At 39.3% G+C, this 27,930-nt stretch overlaps 1 protein-coding gene across 18 annotated transcripts in view; it reads left to right on the forward strand.

Annotated features, from left to right (window-relative positions):
* The first annotated feature begins 10,793 nt into the window (after positions 1-10,793).
* The window catches only part of CAPRIN2 (caprin family member 2), a 42,051-nt gene continuing 24,914 nt past the window's right edge, over positions 10,794-27,930 (forward strand). For 8 of the 18 annotated variants that reach the window (XM_033866952.2, XM_033866956.2, XM_033866954.2 and 5 more), the window contains exons 1-6: positions 10,989-11,121; positions 12,236-12,501; positions 14,484-14,546; positions 21,790-21,876; positions 25,407-25,481; positions 26,795-27,033. In XM_033866952.2, coding sequence (XP_033722843.1) covers positions 12,250-12,501; positions 14,484-14,546; positions 21,790-21,876; positions 25,407-25,481; positions 26,795-27,033 — 716 coding nt within the window. In that variant the 5' untranslated portion in view covers positions 10,989-11,121; positions 12,236-12,249. The other 10 variants (XM_019935679.3, XM_019935696.3, XM_019935723.3 and 7 more) reach the window with 6 other exon arrangements.

Genomic DNA, 27,930 nt, shown 5'->3' on the forward strand with positions numbered 1-27,930 from the left:
AGCCTTTCTTGTTGTGGAGCACAGGTTCCAGATGCGCAGGCTCAGTAGTTGTGGCTCACGGGCCTAGTTGCTCCGCGGCATGTGGGATCTTCCCAGACCAGGGCTCGAACCCATGTCCCCTGCATCGGCATGCAGATTCTCAACCACCGCGCCACCAGGGAAGCCCCCATAATTTTTTTAAAAATTTATTTTATTCAAGTATAGTTGATATACAATGTTGTTTTAATTTCTGCTGTATAGCAAAGTGATTGGTTATACATATATATATACACATATATATATGTATTATATATATATATACACATTCTTTTTCATATTCTTTTCCATTATGATTTATCACAGGATATTGAATATAGTTCCCTGTGCTATACTGTAGGTCCTTGTTGTTTATTCATTCTGTATATAATAGTTTGCATCTGCTAATACCAAACTCCCAATCCCACCCTCCCCCACACCCCCCGACTTGGCAACCACAGTCTGTTCTCTATGTCTGTAAGTCTGTCTTGTAGATAAATTCATTTGTGTTATATTTTAGATTGCATGTATAAGTTATATAATATGGTATTTGTCTTTCTATTTCTGACCTTCTTCACTTAGTATGATAATCTCTAGGTCCATCCATGTTGCTGCAAATGGCATTATTTCAGTCTTTTTTATGGCTGAGTAGCATTCCACTGTATATATGTACCACATCTCCTTTATCCATTCATCTGTTGATGGACATTTAGGTTGCTTCCATGTCTTGGCAATTGTGAATAGTGCTGCTATGAACATTGGAGTGCATGTATCTTTTTGAGTTAGAGTTTTGTCTGAATACTTGCCCAGGAGTGGGATTGCTGGATCATATGGCAACTCTATTTTTAGTTTTTTCAGGAACCTCCATGTGGTTTTCCACAGTGGCTGCACCAATTTACATTCCCATCAACTGTGTAGGAGGGTTCCCTTTTCTCCACACCCTCTGCAGCATTTGTTATTTTTAGACTTTTTAATAATGGCCATTCTGATCAGTGTGAGTTGGTACCTCACTGTAGTTTTGATCTGCATTTCTTTACTTATTGGAGATGTTGAGCATCTTTTCATGTGCCCATTGGCCATCTGTACGTCTTTTTGGAGAAATGTCAATTTAGGTCTTCTGCTCATTTTTCAATTGGGTTGTTTGCCTTTTTGTTACTGAGTTGTATGAGTTGTTTTGTATATTTTGGAAATTAAGCCCTTGCTGGTTACATCTTTTGCAAATATTTTCTCCCGGTCCATAAGTTGTTTTTTTCTTTCATTTATGGTTTCCTTTGCTGTACAAAGCTTGTAAGTTTGATTAGGTCTCATTTGTTTATTTTTGCTTTTATTTCTATTGTCTTGGGATACTGACAGTATCTAGTACTATCATTCTTAAGAAAACATTGGTACAATTTATGTCAGAGAATATTTTGCCTATGTTCTCTTCTAGGAGTTTTGTGGTGTCATGTCTTATATAAGTCTTTAAGCCATTTTGAGTTTATCTTTGTGTATGATGTGAGGGTATGTTCTAACTTCATTGATTTACATGTGTTCAGCCATAATTTCTTCAAATACATTTTTTTTTTTTTTTTTTTTTTTTGTGGTACACGGGCCTCTCATTGTTGTGGCCTCTCCCGTTGCGGAGCACAGGCTCCGGATGAGCAAGCTCAGTGGCCATGGCTTACGGGCCCAGCTGCTCCGTGGCATGTGGGATCTTCCCAGACTGGGGCACGAACCCGTGTCCCCTGCATCGGCAGGCGGACTCTCAACCACTGTGCCACCAGGGAAGCCCTTCAAATACACTTTTGATCCCCTTTTCTCTTTCTTCTTCTTCTAGATCCCCTATTATGTGTAGGTTGGCATGCTTTACATTATCCCATACATCTTGTATGCTGCTTTCATTTTTTTTTTCCATTCATCTCTCTGACTGCGGTTCTGATTGGGTGATTTCCATTATTCCGTCTTCTAGATCACTTATTCCTTCTTCTATGTCATTTAGTCTGCTACTCATTGCTTCCAGGTTGGTTTTTATCTCAGCAATTTAATTGTCTAATTTTGATTGGTTCATCTTCATTGTTTCTATTTCCTTGTTACTGTGATCTGCATTTCTTTTGATAATCTTTCTTAATTCCTTTAGCATTTTTATTGTCCCTTTTTTGAACTCTGGGTCTAGTAGACTGGTGAGGTCTGTTTCATTATTTGTTCCTTCAGGGGATTCCTCTTGTTCTTTTAATTGGGAGTAGTTCCTCTGCTTTTTCATTTTACTTAACTTTCTCTGTTTCTATGAACTTAGGAGAAACAGTTAGCTACTGTGGTCTTGAACCGGTGTTTTTATGTGGGAGTGTCCCTGTCTAGACTTCTGTGACTCCAACTCTTTTGGTGCAAGAGCTGGCTTTGGTATGGATGCCAGCCATATCTTTCTTTATAGTGTGCCAGTTGTTATCCCCTTGATAGGGGATGTGATTTGTGTTGTGGTATCCAGAGCCTGTGCTGGATGTGCGGCAGGGCTTCCTCTTTGCAGCTGTCACTGCCCTGTCTGGGGTGGGATCTTCTCCCCAGTTGTTGGAGTAGAAGCCCTGAGGATTGGGTTCGATCAGGCTCTTTTGCCTTTGAGTGCATGCCCTGCCCCAAAGGAGGTGCCATTGAAGCACGTGAGGCCTGTGTGGTCACAGCAAACCTATGTGTTACCCATGCAGGTGTCTGCAGTTCTGCCCAAAAGTAGCCCAAGGTGGCATCCCTTTGTCTGTTATGTTTTTCCCAGGCCTAGTGCAAGGCTGTGGTGTGGAGTATGCTGGGGTGGGGACCAGCGTGTTGTGGCTGCAGGTCGAGGTGGCTGTGCTGCCACTGAGGTCCTGGGCTGCCACTGTGGCAAACTTCTCCCAGGATCTGTTCACCCCAGATTCAGCTCCAAGCTGAGGTGTGGAGTGGAGGAGCTGGAGTGCTCGTAGTTCACAGAAACAAACCAATGTGTACTCCTGCCAGGCCCTGTCTGCCCAAGACTCAGTGCCCAGCCTCTGCACATTCTGGACCCACTGCTGCTGTGCATGCATTAACAATGGGCTCCCTCTGCTCTTCTCCCTGGACCACACCCCAGCTGCATTCAGTCCTCTTCTGAGATTCAGTGCCAGGCCACTGCACATTCTTGTGGCACTGCCCAGTGCATGCGCTGACAGTGGTCTCTGTGGTTTGGCCTGGATCACACCCCAGGCGTCCCTGCCTGTCTCTGCACAGCTAGACTGAATCTCTGCCATGATCTCATGCTAGGCTGTGGTGTTGAGCGAGTGGGGCTGGGCATTCAGCCCTTCAGACTGGGAAGAGCAGCGAGGCAGTAGCCACCAGCACAAGTCTCTCTCAGCCCTGATTGTCTGCATGCAAGCACTCCTTGTGAGCAGAATCTAGTCTTCTCCAGCCCCTCTATCTGTCCAAGTAGATTTCCCAGCAGGCAAGGCAGCTCCCCAGGGTATGAGCCTGCCCATGTGCAACTTCTCTTTCTTACAGATCCTCCCAGGGGCACCAGTCCGTCCTGATGCCTCTTTTCCCCTCGTTCTACCTCTTTATGTGGAGATCTTTCTTGTAGCTTTGATTGTATAGGAGCACTTCTGCCAACTTTCAGTTGGTTTTCTGAGAGAAGTGGTCCACATGTATATGTTTTTTTTGTGGTACGCAGGCCTCTCACTGTTGCGGCCTTTCCCGTTGCAGAGCACAGGGTCCGGACGCGCAGGCTCAGCGGCCGTGGCTCACGGGCCCAGCCGCTCCGCGGCATGTGGGATCTTCCCGGACTGGGGCACGAACCCGCGTCCCCTTCATCGGCAGGCGGACTCCCAACCACTGCGCCACCAGGGAAGCCCTGTAGATGTATTTTTGATGTGTTTGTGGGGGGAGGTGAGCTCCATGTCCTCCTGTCAGCCATCTTGGTCTTCCTCCCTCTAGTGGCTTATTAAAAGTAATGGACCAGATGCTCCAACGCTTATATCACCCTAATGGCCTGATGGCTCTGAAAGCCTTCGGCTTTAATCAGCTTTTTGACTGCAGCAGGCTCAGGAGATTCCATGATCTCCGGTAGCCAATTCTCTCTTCTTCCATGGTCTGGCCTTCTTTCTTATTTCTCCTCTGTGTCTTCAAATCTCTCTCCTCTTATAAAGACCCCAGTCATTGGATTTAGGGCTCACCCTCATCCAGTATGACCTCATCTTAACTTGATTATATCTGCAAAAACCCTATTTCCAACTAAGGTTACATTCATGGGTTTTGAGGGTTAGGACTTCAACATATCTTTTTTTTTTTTTTTTTGCGGTAAGTGGGCCTCTCACTGCTATGGCCTCTTCCGTTGCGGAGCACAGGTGGCTCTGGACGTGCAGGCTCAGCGGCCATGGCTCATGGACCCAGCCGCTCCGCGGCATGTGGGATCTTCCCGGACCGGGGCACGAACCCATGTCCCCTGCATCGGCAGGCGGACTCTCAACCACTGCGCCACCAGGGAAGCCCCAGCATAACTTTTTGATGGACATAAATCAACCCATAGCATCAAACCACTCACCCATTTAAAGTGTACAATTCAATGATTTTTAGTATATTCACAGAATTGTGCAACCATCATTATTATCAACTTTACAGCACTTTAATCCCCACAAAGAAACTATGTATTAGCAGTCACTCCCCATTTCCCCCTAGAAATTCCCCCAAGCCCTAGACGACCAACTAATCTACTTTCTGTCTTTATAGATCTGCCTACCCTGGACATTTCATATAAGTGGAATAATACAGTATGTGGCCTTTTATGTCTGGCTCTTTTCTTGTAGCATGTTTTCAAGGTTCATCCATGCTTTTGCATGTATCAGCACTTCATCCCTTTTTATGCTTGAATAATATTCCTTTGTATGGGTATACCACATTTTATTTATCCACTCATCAGTTGATGGACATTTGGGTTGTTTCTAATTTGTAGTTATTTGAATAATGCTGCTGTGAAAATTTGTGTTCAAATTTTTGAGTGGGGATATGTTTTCATTTGTCCTGAGTGTGTATATATATATATATATATATATATATATATATATATATATGACTATATACTTGGAATTGCTGGGTCATATGGAAGCTGTATGTTTAACTGTTTGAGGAACTGCCAAACTGTTTTCCAAAGAGGGTACACTATTTTACATTTCCGCCAGCAGTGCACGAGAATTCCAACCAATTTCTCCACATCCTCAACAACATTTGTTATTATCTGTCTTTTTGATTCTAGTAGGTGTGAAGTGGTATCTCACTGTGTTTTGATTTGCATTTCCTTGATGACTAGTGATGTTGAGCAGCTTTTCAGGTACTTATTGGCTATTTGTATATCTTTTTTGCAGAAATGCCAAATCAGATTCTTTACCATTTTTAAATTGGTTTTTAAAAAATTATTTAGTTGTAGAGTTCTTTGTATATTCTTATATAAGGAATAAAGATGCAGACGTAGAGAATGGACTTGAGGACATGGAGGGGAAGGAGAAGCTGGGACAAAGTGAGAGAGTAGCATTGATATATATACACTACCAAATGTATAATGGATGGCTAGTGGGAAGCAGCTGCATAGCACAGGGAGTTCAGCTCAACGCTTTGTGACGACCTATAGGGATGGGATAGGGAGGGTGGGAGGGAGGCTCAAGAGGGAGGGGATATGGGGATATATGTATACATGCAGGTGATTCACTTTGTTGTACAGCAGAAACTAACACAACATTGTAAAGCAATTAAACTCCAATAAAGATGAAGGAAAAAAAAAAGAGATAACCAGAAAAAAACTATAACATTGTATATATATAATATATATTGGTGATATAAGTACCTTATCAGGTATGTGATTTGAAAATATTTTCTCCAGTTTTGTGAACTGTCTTTTCATTTTTTTGATGGTGTCCTTTAAAACACAAAAACTTTTCAGTTTTGATGAAGTCTAATTTATTTATGTTTTTCTTTTTTTGCTGTGCTCAGTGTCACATGTAAAAAAATAGAATTCTTTTAAGATGTATTGCTTATTAAAGATGAGCAATTAATTTATGTGAGAAATTCTGAGGTAACAATATGATGGTGGATAAAAAGTAGTTTTTCAAGTGACAAAATAACTTGTACTATTTTAGGCTTTCTTTTAGGGTAACTTTTTCATGTTTCATTTAGGATTCTTGTCCTTTTATGGGGGGAAGAATTATAGAGATTACCATTTATTCAAATATTTATTATTATATATTATTTTTGTGGTTCCATTTGGACAATTAACATTTCTGTTAAATAATGAGGTATCTAAGTGATACTTCAAGTAAAGTGTTATTTATTGTTTTTCTAATTTCTAACTTGTTCACAGGAAAGTAAAAAGAAGATAAGTAACATCATACAAAATTCTAGCACTCAAACCTAACTCAAAGTTAAAATTTGTTTTAATAAAAAGATGTGTACCACATTTTAAGTGAAAATGACTGAATTGCCAAATGTGTTTAGTACATTCCTATTTTTGTAAAAAGATTATATAGATATTTGCTTGGAAATAAAGTCTGGAAGGATGTAAACAAAAAATTAAGAGTAGTATTTTCCATGTTTTGGGGAAATTTCTTGGGTCTACTTTGCTATCTAAAATAAACATATGTGGGAATTCCCCGGTGGTCCAGTGGTTAGGACTCCACACTTTCATGGCTTGAGGGCCCAGGTTTGATCCCTGGTTGGGGAACTAAGATCCCACAAGCCACGTGGTGCAGCCAAAAATAAAATAAAATAAAATAAAATATTTAAAAAATAAATAAAATAAACATATACTATAAAAATAAAGAGGAAAATATCTTCTAGCCTTTCCATGCATATTTAAAATGAAATATTTTACAAAATCACAACTGTATTCAATGTCTTATGTTATTATCCTGCCTTTGTTTACTTTGTATAATATCATGCCATTGAATATTATTTTAAAAGATTTGTACTGCTTGAATTATAATTCATGGATTAGAGTCTCCTTATTTAGCTATTTCCCTACTTTACCTAGGTTTTTGTTTACATTTTTTTGTCACTTAACAAAGGCTGTGATTAGCATTTTTATAAATAAATTATTGTCTGCATCTCTCATTATTTCCATAGGGGAGATTCCTAATATAAGGGCTATTGGATCAAAAGATATGACTATTTTACAATGTCTTATTCAATAAATTCCTTTGAAGGGGACTTCCCTGGCAGTCCAGTGGCTAAGACCCAGCGCTTCCACTGAAGGGGGCACTGGTTCAATCCCTGGTTGGGGAAATAAATCCTGCATGCCACTCTTTGCGGCCAGAACATAAAAAAAAATTCCTTTGACGATACAGTAACACTAATTGCTTATTCTTTGTGCTTCTAGTTTTGTCAGTGTAATTCTGTTTCTACCCTTTATTCACTATGGAAGCAGCAAGGAAAAGGGTTGAAGCTGCTTGGAATGCACTTTGCACTAGTGGGCAGGAGACCTTGATTCTTTAGGTCCTCAGAAAACTCCCAAATGTCCAGAAGCTTTATTTACCTTATCTTTAAAATAAGGGGAGAGGTTTCACAGCCGTAAGATTCTCCAGTTCTCCTCAGGATACCAGGAGAAATGCTGGGCTTCACACTGTTGGAAAAGAAGCACATGAAATACCTCAGCAGAGGATATGACTTTTCATAAATGAAATGAAGTCCTTAATGACACCATTAAGCAGCTATTATTGTCTTTCTCTTAGAGCTGAAGGAACTGAAGCCCAGAGAATTTAGGTAACTTGCCTAAGATCACTGTGAACTAGTAAGAATCAAATCCAGGTGTGTGTGGTTCCAAAGTCTGTGCTGTTGACCCTTTACAATGATTTCAAAGTTGGACACAAATAGTATTTTTATGCTCTTGATATTATTATTATTATTTTTGCGGTACGCAGGCCTCTCACTGTTGTGGCCTCTCCCGTTGCGGAGCACAGGCTCCGGACGCTCAGGCTCAGCGGCCATGGCCCACGGGCCCAGCCGCTCCGTGGCACGTGGGATCTTCCCGGACCGGGGCATGAACCCGTGTGCTCTGCATCGGCAGGTGGACTCTCAACCACTGCGCCACCAGGGAGGCCCGCTCTTGATATTATTAACCACACACACATCCACAAGTTCTAAACTGATCGTTTCTCTCCAAAGAACTTTTATTTCAAAGGGACTTACCGGTGAAACACTGTTAATGTATTAATTCCAATACCATAAAAATAGTTTAAACAAAACCTCTGGGAATGTGGTGCTATAATTTCATGAAATAATAAGCCCACAAAAATATTAACCTTAGAAACTATAAGAATTCTGTTATAATGCTTCAAAGAATTATGGCAAAATTTTTTTTTCTCACTGAAGGCTGTATTGGTCAGTCCTTCACTTACATAACTTTCTCTCCTCAAGTATTTGAAGACACACTCAATGAATCTGAAAATATGTGAAAGTGCAATATTTTAAATAATTTTACTATGTTATCTGTTCCCTGAGAATCTTTCTTAGCCTTTTCTTCCTTCCTTCCTTCTCTTCCTTCCTCCTTCCCTCCCTCTCTCTCTCTCTTTCTTTCTCCTCTCCCCACCTTTTTGTGGCAACGCTCCAGAAAGCCTTGTAGAACCAAAGAGAAGCAGATTTCTATCACTGGTAACAAAATATACAAGATAATTTCTCATATCTCCACTCATATGCTACCAGCTTCAACATCCTTTGGTGAATTAATCTTTCCAGCTTCAACAATACGTAGCTACATTAATTTTAAGTGACTACAGCATAACCATTCCTATAGGAACCATGCATTTGCTAGACAATGCATATTTAAAACCTTCACATTTTCAAGGTATGCAAAGTTCGGCTGTTTTTACAGAAATGAGATGATCCATTATAAGTCTTCAGTATTTTTGTTTTTCTATTTTGAGTTTGTTGTTTTTGCTATTTATTCCTGCAGCTTTTATTGAATTCCCACTCAGCTCCATGAGGCAGGGGCTATATTTGTCTCACTCAACATTGTACCCAACAAATGTTTGGTTTTCTCCCCAGCTTTACTGAGATATAACTAACATAACAAAACATATTTGTTGAATGAATGTATTCTTTCCCCATTGATTTGAAACAACTTTTAAAATCACATTTAAATATAGTAATTTGTTGCTAAGCTTAGAGGTGGCTATCCACAAATACTGCCTCACTGTTGGCAAGGCAAATCAAGGTGTAGAAAATAGGGAGTGGGGGAGGGGAAAATATAGACAAGCCCTAACAAGTAAAAATTGAGGGGGCACGTGCTTTCAAAATAAACTGAATTCATTGGCTTTAAAGATCTTTTCTAGCAGGAAAGCTTTTTTCTGAATCATCTTTTTCATTTTTTTCAGAAAACATTACTGCAACATTATCTATAAGGTACAATCTCCTACAAATGTTATGCTGTGCTTATACAGATGGTACCTTACCAGACTTGAAATTTAATTATGTTTGCTTTTGCATCCTTGATTCATTTTCTGAAATATGTTGGGAAATAAAACTGTATAGATTTATTCAGAATTATTTCATTTAGTGGAATATTTAGGATCTATGGCTAGATCTATATGACCCAAGGGATAGTTTATTATTGGTCAATTAGAAGGCAAACATTTAATGATTAATATGTCTGAAATACCATTCTGAGGTTCACTATTAGTTCAGGCTACAACAGGCATAATCTGTGCTGTAACTTTGAGCCTGATCGTTGATCCAAGTGTGTCCTTCACATTTTTTTTTAACTTTGTCCACTTTTTTGCTTCCTCCCCTCACGTTTAGCAGCTTCTGCTCTATCTCTGGTTGTAAACAACGAAACAAATGGACAGTGTAGTATTTGTCTGACCCTCAAGGTCACATATGGGATTCAGAGATTCAAAGCTAAAATGAAACATGAAGGTACAATAGGTTTCCAGAGACGGAAAAGAACACAGATAAAAACTGGCAAAATACTGTATCAAGAAATGTTAAAAAACATGATAATTTTTGTGTAGGTTTCCCCAACACTTTTTAAACTGGACTTTGGTTTCCTTGATTATACTTCTGATTTTTCTCTGTTCTTCTCTTGCTAGTCTAAATAACTTTTATCAGAGCCCCAAGGACAGGACCTAAAACAATTCTATTTGGTGTAATAGCTGGACACATGGTAGGTATTCCTGTTTTTCTTTTCTTTTTTTCCCCTCTTATTCTTTTGGTATGAGAAACACCATAACTTCCTTCAGAAACACTGATGTATTTCCAGCCTTTTCTCTTAATTTGATGCAACCTTACCAAGATTTTTATCAGCTTTTTCTCTGAGTGACAACGAATTAATCTGTTTCAAAGCAACAAATGACACAGCCTAAATAAAATCTTGTTACTGAAGGTTGCGGAGTCACCCACTCCGTTTTTATGGCAACGCTGGTTTGGAGCATTTTGCTCATACATGCTATCCTTTCTGAGGAAACTGATTTTTTCCCCGTCCTACCGTGAAGGATGGAATCTGGGGGTCAAAGGCATCCCTGCATTTCAACAGTGCCCACCTCAACCACCAGAGGCTCAAGCTCGGTTTAACTGGCAATTCCACAAAGGGCTCGCTGCGCTTTTCGAGTGATCGAAATCACCTGTTCAAGGTCGCACATCCAATTGTTACTGGATGCAATCATCAAGGTCGGGTAGGGCTGCCGGGTCTGCGGCCCGCCAGCTCCCGGCGGCGACTCAGCAGGCCCACCTGGTGCCCCGCAATCTGCGCAATCGCTGGGAGAACGCGCCCTCTCGCGACCGACTTCGCGCCGCAGCTGGGCCTGGTGCAAACGCCCCCCGGGCGGAGGCCGGCGGCTGCAGGACCTGGGAACCGGAAGGAGGAGGCGGCGGCGGCCCGAGGCTGGGAGAGCGGTTGGGGGCGGGGCGCGCCCATATAAGCCCCGTGCGGGGTTGAGGGCGGGCCTAGGTGAGAGCGGCTAAGTCGGCGGAGCGTCCGGCGCCGCAGACCCGGCCAGCGAGGCCTGGGACGGGAGAGGGAGGAGACTGGAGGAGGAGACGCGAGTGCGGGGTGGCGCTGGTCCACCTCCGCAGCTCTCCTGGCTCCCGCCGGCTTTCGAAGGCGGGCCCGTGCTGCGGCAGTGGCGGCGGCAGCGGCCTCAGCGGCCTGCGGAGGTGAAGCCTGGCTGCCGCGGCCTGGGTCGGCGGCGCGGGGTCAGGTGGCCGGCCCGCGTGGGTGGGCAGGGTTGGGCGGCCGCCGCCGTGAGTGCAGGGGAGGCTTGGCATCCTCGGGGCGGGGCCCTGGAGGGCAGGTGGCCCGTGCGTCTTACTGCAGGTCGGTCTCCTAGAGGCACCTGCAGAAGTGGCCCCGGCCGTGTGCTTCGGCGTCCGGAGGACTGTGGGGAGGGCGGGGGTCGCTGCCTTCGGGGTGCCGAGGGCCCGTCGCGTAGAAGCGCCTCTCGCCCGGGCCCTGCAGGGGCTTGGGATCCGCGCCGGCTGCCTGGGGCCTGTTGTGCCCTTGCTTTGGGGATGTTCCTCAAGGGGAGTGGGGGGAATAGCGCTGATGCGCGGGGGTGGAGGGGGAGCTAGGGTCACGGTCGGGACGGTGTAAGACTCGCCAGGATGAGCCCTTAAACCGGTTGGATGTGAGTGGTTAGTCTAAACAAAACTGAACACCAACTCGGGGCGGTCTCAGCTTCACAGAGTACCTCGCTCTAAATGTCCAGTAGTGACGGACTTGCCTTATAGGCCCCAGAGCAATCAAAGGGAAGTTAGCATTCTTGTTCAAGAAGTTTCTCTTCACTTAGTGAATGAGAGCTCTAAAAGAATTGTGTGTGCTCGGGATTTTCTTTTAAAAGTCGTTGTTAGTGATTGGGGTCGGGGATGCTGGTGAGGGATAATGTAGAGAGTTTCGAATGGCTGCCTTGTCCCGATGGGGAAGGCTTATTTTTTGTGTGTCATCACTTGACCATAGAAATTATTCAATATGTGGATTGCCCTCAGCTCTGAAGCCACTGCTTGTTTAGCGGCTCTTCATCCCTGTGTGGGAAATTGAATTTCTGGAAACGTCCCCCATATTGTAGATTTTTGCCTACGTAAAGGCGCCAGTGCGTGGCACTAATTGCCTTCAAGGTAGTGAAATGGAAGTGTGGTATTTAAAGCATCATTAGGTTTTGAGCTCACTTCTGTGGAAGAGAATTTTGAGGGCGTGGGTCTAGACTTTTAAGGGAATTTAAAGCCTCTAGTCGTAATTGACTTTTATACTTTGTTTTTTTCTTCCCTCTTTCAGACTCATCTGTTTCAATGGTGCAACTCTCTTCATCTCCATTTGGTTACCAGTCACCTTCAGGCCATTCGGAGGAGGGAAAGGAGGGGAATATGAAGTCAGCCAAGCCCCAAGTGAACCACAGTCAGCATGGGGAAAGCCAGCGGGCCATGAGCCCCTTGCAGCCTGCTCTCGGTTCTGCTGCCTCTCCTTCCCAAGCATATGAGACATATATTGATAATGGACTCATATGCCTTAAACACAAAATCAGAAACATCGAGAAAAAGAAGGTAACTTTTTTTTTTCCTCCCAGCCCTGTATATGCACCATCTTAAATAAGGGTTAAGGAACTGGCATTTTTGCTTTCTATCAGGGCTCATAGGTATTCTTCCTAAAGATTTTTTTCCTAAAGATTTAAGTAACCTTGAGATTTAGCTGGCTAAAATGTACAAGTGGGCTAAATATTGGCTATATTAAACACTTTCTGTTTGATTTGTCAGAATAATTGAATAAAAATATTCTTCATGGTAAAATTATTATGCATGCTACTGTTGAAATACTTGAAGAGCTGGCTACTTTACGTCAGATTAATTCCTTGAGTGTAGTATTAATGTTTCTTTTCATAAATGAGTAATAGTCTGAATTTTTTAGCTTGTTTTCCTTGTGACTTTCTGCAGCAGTTGATATTGCAGTATAGCTGCTGCAGTCTTTGGAAGCTTTAATGATGGTAGAGCCAGAAAATGTTTTAGCACTAATTTTTGTGTTGCTAGGTTATCGTTTAAGATTGGTAGGTGAAAGCATTGTAGAGAGCCTTGTGAAGTTACTCAGGGTTATAATCAGCCTAACGTTACAGTAAATGCTGATGTAAAGATCCAAATCATTCTTCATTTCCTGAGTCATGTAGCCTGTGAAACAGTACTGCACGTAGCTTTGTTGTGTCATGATTCTCTTTTGCTTGGGATAGTAAGGTGAGTTAATAACTATCTGGACCTAGGAACTCTTAAATATTTTTATGCCAAGACCTAGTTAAACCCTAGGAAAGTTGCTTTTAATGGAGGAGGGTGAAGAGATTTTTAAGAGTCTGGTTGACTCTTTTTTCCTCCCCCTTCTCCCCTCCCTTGGCGCCCCCCCCCCCACCAACACACACACTAGGAAGGTAGTGAAGAAGAGCCAGTTACTAGTAGCTTCTCTGTAGCCCTAGCTCTCACCAGTTGTCTTTGAATGCATGCAGTTGATCACAAGTGTGATAAGGTGAGTGTGCCTGGGTCAGCACAAATCCCCTGCCACTGTGGGAAATTAGTCAAAGCAGGATCTATTGATAGAGACTCATTAATGTCTTACCCCAGGTGGAGGAACTACATATATATGTATAATTATGCTCTTCAGTTTAACTATAGTGCCTCTTTAATTGTGAATACCAATCTGGTCAGTACTTACACATTTGTTTCAAGCTTCTGGAAGAGCATTTTAAAGCTATCCAGCCAATATGGAAGGAGCCTAAACATTGCTTTTAGAATACCATAAAGGGTCATGTCATTATTATGTGGACAATAAATGCAATTAATTTGTCATCTATTTACTTAAATATCAAATTTTATATGAAAAATAGCTGCAAGTTGAGGCTACTATAATTCTAGAAAAGAAGTATTTTACATTTCTGTACTTCCATTAGGAAGTTTCCTATGGAACAAATGCCTACATAATTCAACAGGTAACAGTTTCAGTATGAGGTTAGAGTAGGACTTCTCAGTCTCAACACTATTGACATTTTGGGCTGGATAATTCTTGGTTGTGGGGGGGCTGTCCTTTGCACTGTAGGATGTTCAGCAGCATCCCTGGCCTCTACCCACAAGACGCCAGTAGCACCTTCTTCCTCCCTCCCATCCCCCAAGTTGTGATAACCAAAAATGTCTCCAGACATTGTCGTATAACCTTGGGGGACAAAATTGCCCCTGATTGAGCACCACTGGGTTAGGAGCATATGATTGATTAAATCCCTGTGTGTCACGTAGTCTAATTATAGAGGCCATTAAGAGAAAAAGGTTTTATTACTGCTTAACTTTTGTAATTCCAGACTAATGTTGATTGTGTGTAATATTTTTTCCCCTGACTGGAACTCACCTACAATTTCTGCTTGCCTCGTAGTAAAATGTTATTCTTACAGATTGATAGCTAACTTCAAGAACTTTGTTTTCATAAGGAACAGTCTGGTATTTAGTTTGTTTCAGAATTTTATATCAGGTTGTAGTAGATACAAGTTTCTCTTTTGTAGCTCAAACTGGAAGATTACAAGGATCGCCTGAAAAATGGAGAGCAACTTAATCCAGACCAGTTGGTAAGTGGTTTATGATCCTTTGGCCAGACCTACTGATTTTCTTTTCTTAGTAAAACTCTAGATGAATTTGGGGGAGACCAAAGATTTGATAGGCTAAAAAAGAAGAGTGAGAATCCACTGGATTTTTCAAAGACTTTGTCTTCACCTATTAGATCTCATAGTTTTGACTTTACTTCTTTTGCACTAGTAGATGGTGTACGGATGGGTGTGTGTGTTGTCAAATAAGAGGGAAAATGTAGACTATCGCTAAGAGTTAACGTATGGATTTAAATTAACCTTTCACTAGAGTGGACTAAAGGAGAAGAGCAGGGAATCATCTAGCTTTCTATTTTTCTAAACCTAACATCTCTCTGCTCTGAAATATAAAAGAATATTTACTACAGCTTACCTTGGTTTTTTCTAGTTGCTTCCCTCTAATTCCTTTGATGGTTTCTCCCTGCTTTTCTATCCTGAATTGCCATGTTCCTTCGCAGGAGGCATGTTTATCTGATAGATAGATGTTGGGCCTTTTTTTTTTTTTTTAAAATCTTACTATAACTATTTACTATTTACCACATTTAAAAATATTGTTTACCTTCCCATGATATACCTGGTAATTGCAAATTTTATCTAATATGGTGAAGGAGAGTTTTTGCTATATGGAAAATTTAAAAGATGCTTTATTGATGTTTACCATTTTGACCTGATCACATCTCCTGGCTAAGATGGGGACAAAATTAATCTAAAACTTATTAGATCTAGCTTGTAGATCTATTGTCTTTTATCTTTTTTAACTAAAATTTTTGGTTGTGAATCATAGGTCCTGGTATTCAAGGGCTTTTCCCTTGCCATATTGGCTGTTCTTCACTGACCTCGAATTTTTGTGATGTAGTAAATTACAGTTTTGCTGAGGCACAGATTTGAATTGTCTGAGCTCCGAGAATGATGGGCTTAGATAGCTGGTGAAAGGACTTAGCTGGACATTTCAGCGTTTCAACATGGCTTTGTTTTTAAGTAGTCATGGTATATTCGATAACTTTTAAAGTGATGAAACTTCCCTTTGTGTAAATACCCTTGGAGGAAATGTTCTGTTACAGTAGTGTTTTTGACTTTGGGGAAACATAGGGGATGGGAGTGGGGAGGTTGGTGGTTCTCATGATAGCTCTGTAAGAAATGTCGAGGATATGCTATATTTCAGAGCTCCAGCCAGGTAAACTTTAATCTCAGCATTTCATTACTGCCTTCACAACTACATGTTGCTTCTATAGTATTAATTTAGATTTCTTGAGTAATATCCTGACAAATGCCAAATTTATATTGCCAATAGATGAGTCCTCTCAACTCTAGATTCTTATGTCCAGTTGTCTTTGACATCTTTGACTTCATTTTGCTTCCCAGAACCTGTTCCTCCTTTAACCTTCACTATGTCAGTTAATGGCTTGATGAATTAGAAGGATGGAGTTGCCCAAAACCTTGGAGAATTTCTCGTTTTTCTCTTCATACCTCATATCTAGCCCATCAGCAAGTCTGGTCAATTCTGCCTTCAAAATAAATCCAGAAACAGACCATTTCTCATAAATTCTGCTTCTTCCTTCCTGTTCCACACCACATCACTTTTCATCTGCATTACTGTAACAGCTTCCTCACAGGTTTTTCTATTTCTGCTCTCTCTCCAAGTCTATTCTTAACATAGTAGCCTCAGTAATTCTTTTCAAATACAAGTCAGATGGTCATTCCTCTGCTCAAAAGTCCCTCCCTATTGGTTCCCATCATGGTGGCAAAATGTCCTATAAGGCCCTACGGAATGTGCTCCCCACTTCCTTTTACATCTTTATTGCATTTCCTGCACTGCTCTCTCTTGCTGGCTTCATCCCAGCAACACTGGCCTTCTTGCTGGTCCTCAAACATCCCAGCCACACTTCTACTTCAGGGCTTTTGCATGTGCTGTTCTTACTGCCTGGGATGCTTTTTTCCCAGATGTCTAAATGGCTCCATTCCCAATCTCCTTCAGCTTTTTATTTGAAGGTCATCTTAGTAACGCATGTCCTGACAATACCATACCTCCATTCCCCCATTCACACTCTTTTGCTCCTTTCCTTGCTTTAATTTTCTTAATAAAAGTGCTTCTGTGACAAACTGTAAAGTTTTATCTCTCCTTCTCTTACACTGTAAGTTCCATTAAAGTAGAGATTTTGTCTGTCACTGTTGTTTTCCTAGTACTTAGAATGGTTTATAGTATATGGTAGGCATTTAAATATGTATTACATATAGATTTACTAAATATAAAGTGATTGAATGTTAGGTTTTTAGGTGTGATTAATTATATAGTTAGTGGTACTTTTGAGAAATAACATCTCATACAAGGAATATATACTTAAGGTAGAAATTTAGAAAATGCAGATGAGTCAGAAGAAAAAAAATCTATAATCTGACCCCTCAGAGAACTGTTGTCAGTAGTATAGTACTTAATTTAAAAGCTCTAAGTTTAGTTTTTAAAGTTGCAAGTAATTCACATAGTTTAGAAATCAGGAAATATTAAAAAAGATAGTTTTTCTTTCACCCTGTCCTTCCTCTGTTCATTTCTCATCTTACAAAATAATGATTCTAATAGGTTACTTTGTATTTGTCCATAGTTTCTTGAAGCCTGTATACAGTTTAGCTTAATATAGATACTTCTGGGGCCTTTATTTTTGCTTCTTTTTTTCTTAGTGTACTTTATTTTTTGGGCAGCTTTAGAAATTGAGCCGACAGTAGAGAGAATTCCTGTATACCCCTTGACCCCACCACACACGCACAGCCTTCTCAGCTGTCACCATTCCATACCAGAGTAGTACATTTGTTACAATTGAACCTACATTGACACATCATCATCAAAGTCCATAGCTTACATTAGGGTTCAACTCATTCTGTGGGTTTTGACAAATACGTAATGGCATGTATCCACTGTTATAGTAACATACAGAATAGTTTCACTGCTCTAAACATCTGTGCTCTGCCTGTTCATTCTTTATTAATGTGGTGTCAGTGTTTCCATAATACTTTAAAGTTTGGTTGAAATGCTCTCAAACTGTCAGCCTGGTTCTTTTTTGGGTGGGAGTGCTTTGAAAATATTCTCCATTTTTTCTTTGAAAATTGATCTGTTTAGATTTTTATTGTTTTTGGAGTCAACTTTTTAAAACTTTTCCTTGAAAATCACTAATATTTCATCCAGTTTTAAAAAATTATTTGCAAAGATTGGGACAAAGTAATTATTTATAAAAGCCTATTTCTGTATTACTTTATTTCTAACTTTGTGTGGTTGTATTTCCTCGTTTACTCAATTAAGTTAGTGAGTAGCTTAAAAAAATTCTTTTTTAAAGCCAGCTTTTATTTTTTCTCTCCTACGCCTTTTATCTTTTTGCTTTCCTTTGGTTTATTTGCTTCATTTTCTATCTTTAAGCTGAGTGCTTAATTTGTCCTCCCCCCCCCCCACCAACCTATATGTATTTAAAGCTGTGACTATTACTTCAAGCACTGCTTTGGCTGATACTATAGATTTGATTTGATACTGTTTTCAGTATTGTTGGCTAGAAATTTTGTAATTCAGTTTGTATTTCTTCTTCAACCCAACAGTTATTTGTAATACTGTAAATAAAGCTTTCTATGATCTGCGTGATTATATGTGCCTAGCTAATATAACCTCTTTTGGTAGTAACTCTTAAGTAGCCTGTTGAGACTAAGCTATAGACTTCTGAGATTTCACTATTGCTAACATAAACTTAGATTTCTCCTTTAAAATAGTAAGAAAAGTGTCTTAATGAAGTTTTTTAGAGTCCCATTTGTAACTTTAATGTCTATTTTGATTCAGGTCTGGATTTGAAATGGAAAACCGAGACTCAAGTGAGTGCTTGAGCAAAAGGCAAGGGTACTTGATGCTTTCAGCTGCTATACCTGTAGTCTAGGTCAGAGCTTTTGGGAGCTGGTACCAAGATAGTGGCAGAGGGGTTTGAATAAAGTAGTTGGATTTGAGAGGTAAAATCAACATAGCTTGGTACTGTGTAGGAATAGAGAGAAGAACCAAGAGTGGTTTCCAGGTTTCTGGCTTGACCAGTTGGGTGGATGGCAAAACCATTTATTGGGCTTGGAAACACCGGGAGAGAAGAATGTTTTGGGAGGATGGGATAAAGAGCTCAATTTTGGACCATTGATTTTAATGTGCCTGTGAAACATTAAAGGGTGAGATATCTAGTAAGTATTTATGAGAAGGTCTGGAGCATAGAGAAGTTTAGTCTACAGATCTATCACCTGTATGGCTGCTAATTGAAGCCATGAGAAAAGATGAGACTATCACGGGTGAGAGTATAGAAAGCAGAAAAGAAGCGTAAGACAGAATGCTAAAGAAATCTGACATTTCATGTTTGGATAATAATATTGATAGTGGCTAAAAATATTGATAGTGAACTTACTTTCGGGCCAGGCATCATTCTCAGTGATTTATAAACGTGAAATCATTTAAATTGCACATCTCTGTGATGTAGGTCCTATTATCTTTATAAGTGCTTAAAAACTGAGGTGAGAATAGTTAACGGAAAAATTGCCGGTAAATAAAAAGCTGGAGAAATGGGAAGTTAGTGTTACAAAAAAACAAGGGATCTTAGTAGAGCAGGAGGATGCCTTTATGTTGAAGTCTTCTGAGAAGTTAACCAAAATGAGAGCTATACAAGATGCATAGGTTTAAAGGATGGGACTGACATCGCTGACTTTAGCCAGGACAGTTCTGGTGGAATGGTGGAAACAATTCAGGTTGATAAGGGCTGAGGAGGAAATGGAAACTGTGTAGGCATTTTTGATATATGTCTGAGACTGGAAGGATGTGGTTGCCAGAAAGGCACTTTTTATTTTTCTTATTTAGGTTGAGGGAGACTTGAACTTGTTAAATGCTGGTTTCAGCATCAACAGAGAGGGAGAGGCTCAAGACATTAAAGAGAGAATCAGAGTAAGATCTCCCATGAAGGCAGAATTGAATAGGATCCAGGGCACAGGTGGAAGGACATCTCCTCCAGTATATAAAGAAAGAGAGAAAGAAAGGATGGATCCACATTTGATGATGGGAAGTCGAGGTAGTTCCCATTTGATTTTGCTTTTCTTGAGTCAAAGTTAATACCATTTGGGAGTAGATATGAAGCGGTATTCCTTTTTAGTTTTACATCCCTTTGAGGACTGTATGATATGGTTATGTTATCTGTGCATTCTTGGTTCTATATTTGGAAGGCCTCTCTACCTGTTTTATTAAGACATATGTAGTCCAAACAAAGTATTGCACGTAAGTTACAATGCATAATAAAGCAAGTGTCAGAACCCACTGCTCAACCCAAATAGTATATTACCAACAACACTGAAGCTCCTTTGCAGAACTCTCTTTCCTGTAACCTGACCTTGAACTTTTTCCCTCTCATTCCCTTCCTTTTGTTTTAACAGGACTAATTTGTTGTCCTTAAATCTGTTAGGGTTGCTTTTTTGAAACTTATGATAAATGTTATACTGTATATTCTTCAGTTTATCATTTTTATTCATTATGTTTAGGATTTTTATATTGATGCAAGTAGCTATATTTCATCTGTTTTTCTCTACTTAGTAGTCTGTAAATAGATGGATGTTTGAGTTGTTTATTTTTTGGCATTCTACTTTGATTGGTCTTATATGTGTTACTGAGGTACAGGTGTAAGATTTCTTCAGGGTGTATACCTATCATTGGGTTGTAGGGTATACCCATAGTTAACTTCATAGTAAGAATGTTAAACTATTTTCCAAAATTATTGTACCAATTTATGCTAAGACAAGGAGTACACAGGAGTTCCTATTGTTCTGTACCTTTATAAAGACGTAGTACTATCAGATTATTTTAAAAACAGCTTTATTGAGGTATCATAAATATATTATAACATTAACCCATTGTAAACGTACAATTCAATAATTTATAGTAAATTTGTAGAGTTACGCAGCTATCACAACAATCGAGTTTTAGAACATTTCTATAACCCCTTCAAGTTCTCTTTTGTGCCCTTATTTGCTTTCTATCTCTATAAATTTGGCTTTTCTGGATATTTCATATAAAATAAAGTCTTGCATCCGGCTTTTTTGACTTACCATTATGTTTTTGAGGTTCATCCATGTTATAGCATGTATCAGTAATTCATTTATTTTCATTGCTAACTAGAATTCCTTTGTATGGTTATAACACATTTTGCTTATCCATTTACCAGTTGCTGAATATTCGGATTGTTTTTATTTTGGGCTATAATGAATAATGTACTATATAAATTTACTTACAGGTCTTTAAGTGGGCATATGTTTTAATTTCTTTTGGGTAGATACCCAGAAGTGGAATATTATATTATTTTAACCATGGAGGCTTTGTAATATGCCTTTGTCTGATTGGACAAGTTCCCCATCTTGTTCTGTTTCATAATGGCCCTTTGAGGTAAAGTCCCACCAAAAAAATAGATAACTAATGAGAACGTGCTGTATAGCACAGGGAATTCTACTTCACTGTACAGTAGAAACTAACACAACATTGGAAAACAACTATACCCCAATTAAAAAACAAAACAAAACAACCTACCCCTTCTCTAATTATCAACTTCGTTCATCTGTGAAATCTCAAAGAAAATTTTCCTCTTTAAATTTACAGGGAATTCCCTGGAAGTCCAGTGGTTAGGACTCTGCACTTTCACTGCTGAGGGCCCGGGTTCAATCCCTGGTTGGGGAACTATGATCCCACAAGCTGCACGGTGTGGCCAAAAAAAAAAAAAAATATATATATATATATATATATACAATATTTCTGTCACAATACTTAATTTGTCTGTTATAGGTAATTATTTACAAGTCTTTCCTACCATAGTATAAGTTTCTTGAGGTTGCTTTCATCTGTGTGATTCTCACTGTGCTATTTGTGTAATATATTTGTGTAGTGAATGAATATTGACAGAGGAATCCTATTGGCTCAGTGCTCTTAAAACCCACAGGCCTCTCTGACCTTAGACTTTATAGATAGTCAGCTTTATTATTATTATGGTTCAGATTTCTAGCATAAACAATTGAATTTTTAAATTTAACTTTATGTAACTTCTATTAAATACTTTCTCCATACTTTTTTTGAGTATGTATAGTAAATGGCTAGTTCCTAAAGTCTTAAATCTCCTTTGCTGTTATTAAGGAACTTATTTTGAGATATTTGTACTTAGAAGTTCACAGAATTGATTTTTTTTATCCTGTTCGGTAGGAAGCAGTTGAGAAATATGAAGAAGTGCTACATAACTTAGAATTTGCCAAGGAGCTTCAGAAAACCTTTTCTGGACTGAGCCAAGATGTGAGTATGTTTTCTTTGCTTTTCCTAAAACGAACTTAACCACTGATCTTGAAGAAAATATCAAGTGTCTGATAATGGTGTTTGGTTATTGTTCATCTCATTCCTGCTGATATTTTATCGGGGGAGGTGGGGAGGAGTATAGTTTCTGAAGAACTAGTGTTTTCAGATTTCTAGAGTCTCAGCACAAATGTTATCTGAATATGAGGCATTGTGAATAAAGTGTTAGTTATCTAATGTGTATTATTTCACTGTGGAATTACGGAAATCATTGAGAAGGGGCATGAAAACTATTTTGACAGATAACATTTATTAAAGACGTTTTAGAATATAGGCTTGAAAATTTATATTACATAGGCTTGTAAGTTTAGCGTTACTGGTAGACTCTTCTTGAGAGCGTGGTAGTTATTACCAGGAAAATTTATGGTTCATCTTACATTTAAATAGCGTTAAGTCTGGTCCCACTGCTTGTTTCAATTGCTCTGTGTTGGCAACTCAAACTTTTCTCTTCCACAGATTTAATCAGTAATTAATAGTGAAGTCTTAAGCATTCATTAATGAAGTATTCTTCATTGTTTTAGAATCTTAGTGTTAGATGGCCCTTGAAAGATCATGTTCTACCAATTGAGGAAATAATTTGGTAAATTCATTTCTGAGATGGGGAGCATGCCTCATAAGATAGTCTTTTCTACTTTTGGGATATTTTCTTGTTTGGCGAATTAAAATTCTCTTCTCCATTCCTGTGGCATCAAAAAAGAACCAATAAAAAAATAAAAACCCCAAAACATCATTCTGAAGCTGAAGACAGCTACCATCTTAATCCTTGTAAAATATAGTTCTGAGTTGCTCTCTTCTGGATGTCTGACTTAATTAACTTTTGAAAGGTATTGTGAAACCTAAAATAGTGTAGTATAGAGACACTTCCTTCTGTTTTCTGGATAATTCTGTTAATGCAAGTCTAAGATGATATTAGCTTTGTTATCCATAGCACACTTTAACTCGTGTTTACTTATTCATCACTTAATTATAATACTTTCTGTTAGTTTCACAGTTGTTAAATACTTCTAGGCTGTTTTAGATACAATACTTCTAAGTCATTTTTTTTCTTGTGTGATTGATTCCCCGTCCCCCCACCCCCCATATGTTAAGTTTATTTAGTTTTGGTCCATTGTGCTAAAAAAATGATCTTTTACATCTGCCTTCTGGTTGGAGGTTTGAAGTATATTTTTATAATACTTAAAAATTTCTGTTAACTCTCTTTTCTGAGTTACCCTGTCAAATTTTCATTTTCCACTCAGGTGTTTTTTTTCAATGTATCATGTTCTTTTTATTTATTTATTTATTTATTTTTTACATCTTTAATTGGAGTATAATTGCTTTACAATGGTGTGTTAGTTTCTGCTTTATAACAAAGTGAATCAGCTATACATATACATATGTTCCCATATCTCTTCCCTCTTGCGTCTCCTTCCCTCCCACCCTCCCTATCCCACCCCTCCAGGCGGTCACAAAGCACCGAGCTGATCTCCCTGTGCTATGCAACTGCTTCCCACTAGCTATCTACCTTACGTTTGATAGTGTATATATGTCCATGCCTCTCTCTCGCTTTGTCACAGCTTACCCTTCTCCCTCCCCATATCCTCAAGTCCATTCTCTAGTAGGTCTGTGTCTTTATTCCTGTCTTACTCTAGGTTCTTCATGACTTTTTTTTTTCTTAAATTCCATATATATGTGTTAGCGTACGGTATTTGTCTTTCTCTTTCTGACTTACTTCACTCTGTATGACAGACTCTAGGTCTAGCCACCTCATTACAAATAGCTCAATTTCGTTTCTTTTTATGGCTGAGTAATATTCCATCTTATATATGTGCCACATCTTCCTTATCCATTCATCCGATGATGGACACTTAGGTTGTTTCCATCTCTGGGCTATTGTAAATAGAGCTGCAATGAACATTTTGGTACATGACTCTTTTTGAATTATGGTTTTCTCAGGGTATATGCCCAGTAGTGGGATTGCTGGGTCATATGGTAGTTCTATTTGTAGTTTTTTAAGGGACCTCCATACTGTTCTCCCCAGTGGCTGTATCAATTTACATTCCCACCAACAGTGCAAGAGGGTTCCCTTTTCTCCACACCCTCTCCAGCATTTATTGTTTCTAGATTTTTTGATGATGGCCATTCTGACTGGTGTGAGATGATATCTCATTGTAGTTTTGATTTGCATTTCTCTAATGATTAATGAAGTTGAACATTCTTTCATGTGTTTGTTGGCAGTCTGTATATCTTCTTTGGAGAAATGTCTGTGTAGGTCTTCTGCCCATTTTTGGATTGGGTTGTTTGTTTTTTTGTTATTGAGCTGCATAAGCTGCTTGTAAATTTTGGAGATTAATCCTTTGTCAGTTGCTTCATTTGCAAATATTTAGATTTAAATCTTTTTTTAAACACCATCCATGTGCCAGGCACCTATGGAGGTTCACTTTTTTTAAAAAATTAATTTATTTATTTTTGGCTGCGTTGGGTCTTCATTGCTGTGCGTGGGCTTTCTCTAGTTGCGGTGAGTGGGGGGGGGCTACTCATTGTGCCTTCTCTTGTGGCAGAGCACGGGCTGTAGGTGCCTGGGCTTCAGTAGTTGTGGCGTGTGGGCTAGAGCAGAGGTTCAGTAGTTGTGGCGCACGGGCTTAGTTGCTCTGTGGCATATGAGATCTTCCTGGACCAGGGTTGGTACCCATGTCCCCTGCATTGGCAGGCGGATTCTTAACCACTGCATCACCAGGGAAGTCCAAGGTTCACTATTTTTATAGCGAAGTACCTTCCAGCCTAGGAATTTGGGGGCTTTCTTTTTTAACTCTTTCGTCAGACCTCTTCTATGGTAGCCTGTTTTGCAGTTTGTGTAGCATTTTCTTCTTTCCCTTCAAACTAAAGTTGGAAGCCTTCAGCCCACCACATCTCTCTTTATCTTCATGATATGAGCTTTGTCCTTTGGGGATTTATCATTCTAAGTCATGGTTCAGAAAATAAATTTTATGGTTTGGTGCTATTGGTTGACAGCAGTTTACTTCATATCTTCTTTCTAAATCAGTTTTCAACTGAAAGAAGAGAAGTCACCTGATTTCTTAGTTTCCACATAAATAAGAATAGGCTGCTGTCAGTGGTTTTCATGACATCTGATTATGACGTAGGAGACAGCATGTTTCTTACTTGATACCTGATAGAATCGATAAATATTTGAGGTTCTGTCATGTGTCAGACTCTGTGCTGGGTACTAGTGATATACTGGTGAACAACAGAGGTATAGTCCCTGCCATCATGGAGCTGAAGCGTAAGGGGGATGCAGCTAAAGAAAAAGATAAGCATTTCATATAATAGATACTTTGATAGGGGAAGTTCAGGATGACCTGAGCCCATAAGAACACCTAATCCAACCCTGGGAGGTGGCCAAAGAGAGATCTGAGGTAATCATGTGATATAGTCCTGAAGATGTCCTCAGCACCAACTGCCTTTTCTTATACCATCATGAATCTGTGTCCAAGGGAATCCCACTGTCTTGGAGAGCTAGAATTGCCACCTCTATCGTCTTTCCTCCTCTCAAGCAGAAGCTGAGTTTGGTAAGTGTTATTGGTGTAAGTCCATATTAAGGTCTTGGAAAAAGCTTTTCTGAGCCTTTGCCGTCCTGAAGAAAATACCCTTGCCCACGTAACCCCCAACCAGTCCATTTCTCACTCTTAAAATTTTATCTTCAGCCATTGTCTCTTGTCCCTGGTAGTAGCACAAGTCATATTTATTAAGTTGCTTTCATACCCTGTAGAAAGGAATTAATAATGCCATAATGAATCTTTTTCCTGAGGTTTTTTTTTTTTAAGGCCCCATCTTGATTAGGATTTATGAATGTCTCTTTTGTAGAGTTTTAAATGTTGATGCTGAATCAAAGTACTTTAACTCATCTATAGGAAAAATATAAAAGTTTTTTTTTTTGTTATCTTAATTTTCATACCTTGGAAAATATCCAGTACGTTGGAAACATTACAAACAGAAAAACACCTATGGGGAGAAAAGACCTTTTGGGTTTCTCAGTGGAAATAGATGGTACTTTTTGTTATTGGTATTTTATAAATGAGAAGCCACTTTTGGAACCCACATATTATATCAGACTTTAAGGTATTACAGTTGTAAGCTTTAGAGTAGACTCGGAGCTGCTCAGTCTACACACACACACACACACACACACACACACACACACACACACACACACACACACACACACACGCATTTGAGGGAAAACTTACATTCCACTAATTTTCCATGTGTGTTTCCATGACAAACTATTATGAAAACTCTCTCAGTTTTGCTTAAAAAAACCCCTGTTTGCTGTGGCTGTTTTTTTGGCATTACATTTGTAAGACATTTTATTTCTGTTTGGTTTTCAGTTCCTTACGCTTTAAGCAGTCTTCTTTGGTTGGTTGAAAATCAACCATTTTAAATACTCTTCCCCTGGAACATAAGATTTAAAAAAAACCCCAAACTAAACTGAAGCATTTTCTTAAAATACTTAGCCTAAAAAGGCTTGGTATACATAATATGGAAAAGTAAAACCTTATGATTAATATAGACATTAACGATAGGTACTTTGCTTCTCATCATGGTGATAGTAGAGGTACTAGGTTCAGCCTGGGGTTGGGAGTCACATATTAGACTTCTTTAGCTTTGGTTAGCTGAGACAAACCAGCTAAGTACTGGGTGACTTCTTTAGCTCAAAAAGCAAGCAGGCGGTTAAATGACCTTGTCAGTTTCACAGTCAGTGTTATATATTTGAGATTTATCATCTAATCTCAACTCTTTGGGATTGGACTTTTGTAGACGAATGGATTGCTAGTATGGGTTGTGGAGAGTTGTCAGTCTTAATTAGCGTTTGTTTTAACAGCTGCTTAAAGCGCAGAAGAAAGCCCAGAGAAGGGAGCACATGCTAAAACTTGAGGCTGAGAAGAAAAAGCTTCGCACTATACTTCAAGTTCAGTATGTATTACAGAACTTGATGCAGGAACATGTACAGAAAGACTTCAAAGGGGGCTTGAATGGTGCAGTGTATTTGCCTTTAAAAGAACTTGACTACCTCATTAAATTTTCAAAATTGACCTGTCCTGAAAGAAATGAAAGTCTGAGGTAAGTTAATGAAAATATTTTCCTGAAACAGGACACATAACACTTTAGTCTAGCTTTTCAGCATGTATATATGTATATGTATGTGTGTATGTGTATATATATATATTCAGCTTTGGAAACGTTGGCCTGCCCAGACTCTCACGAGGTTGATAGCCTGTCTACTAAGAAAGTGAATTTGAATGATCTCATTAACCTGCTTCCTTATTGTAACACTGATTTTTAAAATGTCTGATCAAGTTTTAACCTTGTATAGGTATTAACCATAATACTAATTATGTATATTCTTAAAAATTTTTTGTAATTATATCAGGCTGTTGTGTTACCTGAGAGTCTTTGCCTCCTTACTACTGCTGTACTTAAGTGGAGGTGAATAAAATTTAACTTGATTAGTATTGAGTGTTCTTCTTAGGCTGTGAGTAAATACTGAGAAACAAATCTGATAATTTAAAATATAAAACCAGCAAATTGAGGCAACCCAATTTTTTTCTCCTACAGTATCTATTTACTGTTTTTGCTTAGATGGAGTAAATCAGCTAATGAGCAGAAGCTGTATGCTTTTGGTTTGTTAGATACAGGTTGTTTCAATGCTGTGTCTGTTAGCCATGCAAAAGCAGTTAGATTTCAACTGCTTTAGAAATTAGCCCTATCAGTGCAGGAAGAAACCTGATAAAACTCTTAATTACTTATATATAGCCATATATATATATTTATTCCCATCCCAATAGTCTGTTCCATCATCATTACCTATTTGGATGCTTCCTTCTCTTGCTTCAGTTTGGTAGATCCAAGGAATGTGGCTTACTTTAATATGTGAAATGTAAGTGAAACAATTTGAAAAATGAGCTGCTCTCTTTAAAGACAAATGCAGCTCTTAATATTTCCATTCCACTGTTTTTT

The sequence above is a fragment of the Tursiops truncatus genome, chromosome 11, assembly GCF_011762595.2.
Source record: "Tursiops truncatus isolate mTurTru1 chromosome 11, mTurTru1.mat.Y, whole genome shotgun sequence".
Classification (NCBI taxonomy): Eukaryota; Metazoa; Chordata; class Mammalia; order Artiodactyla; family Delphinidae; genus Tursiops; species Tursiops truncatus.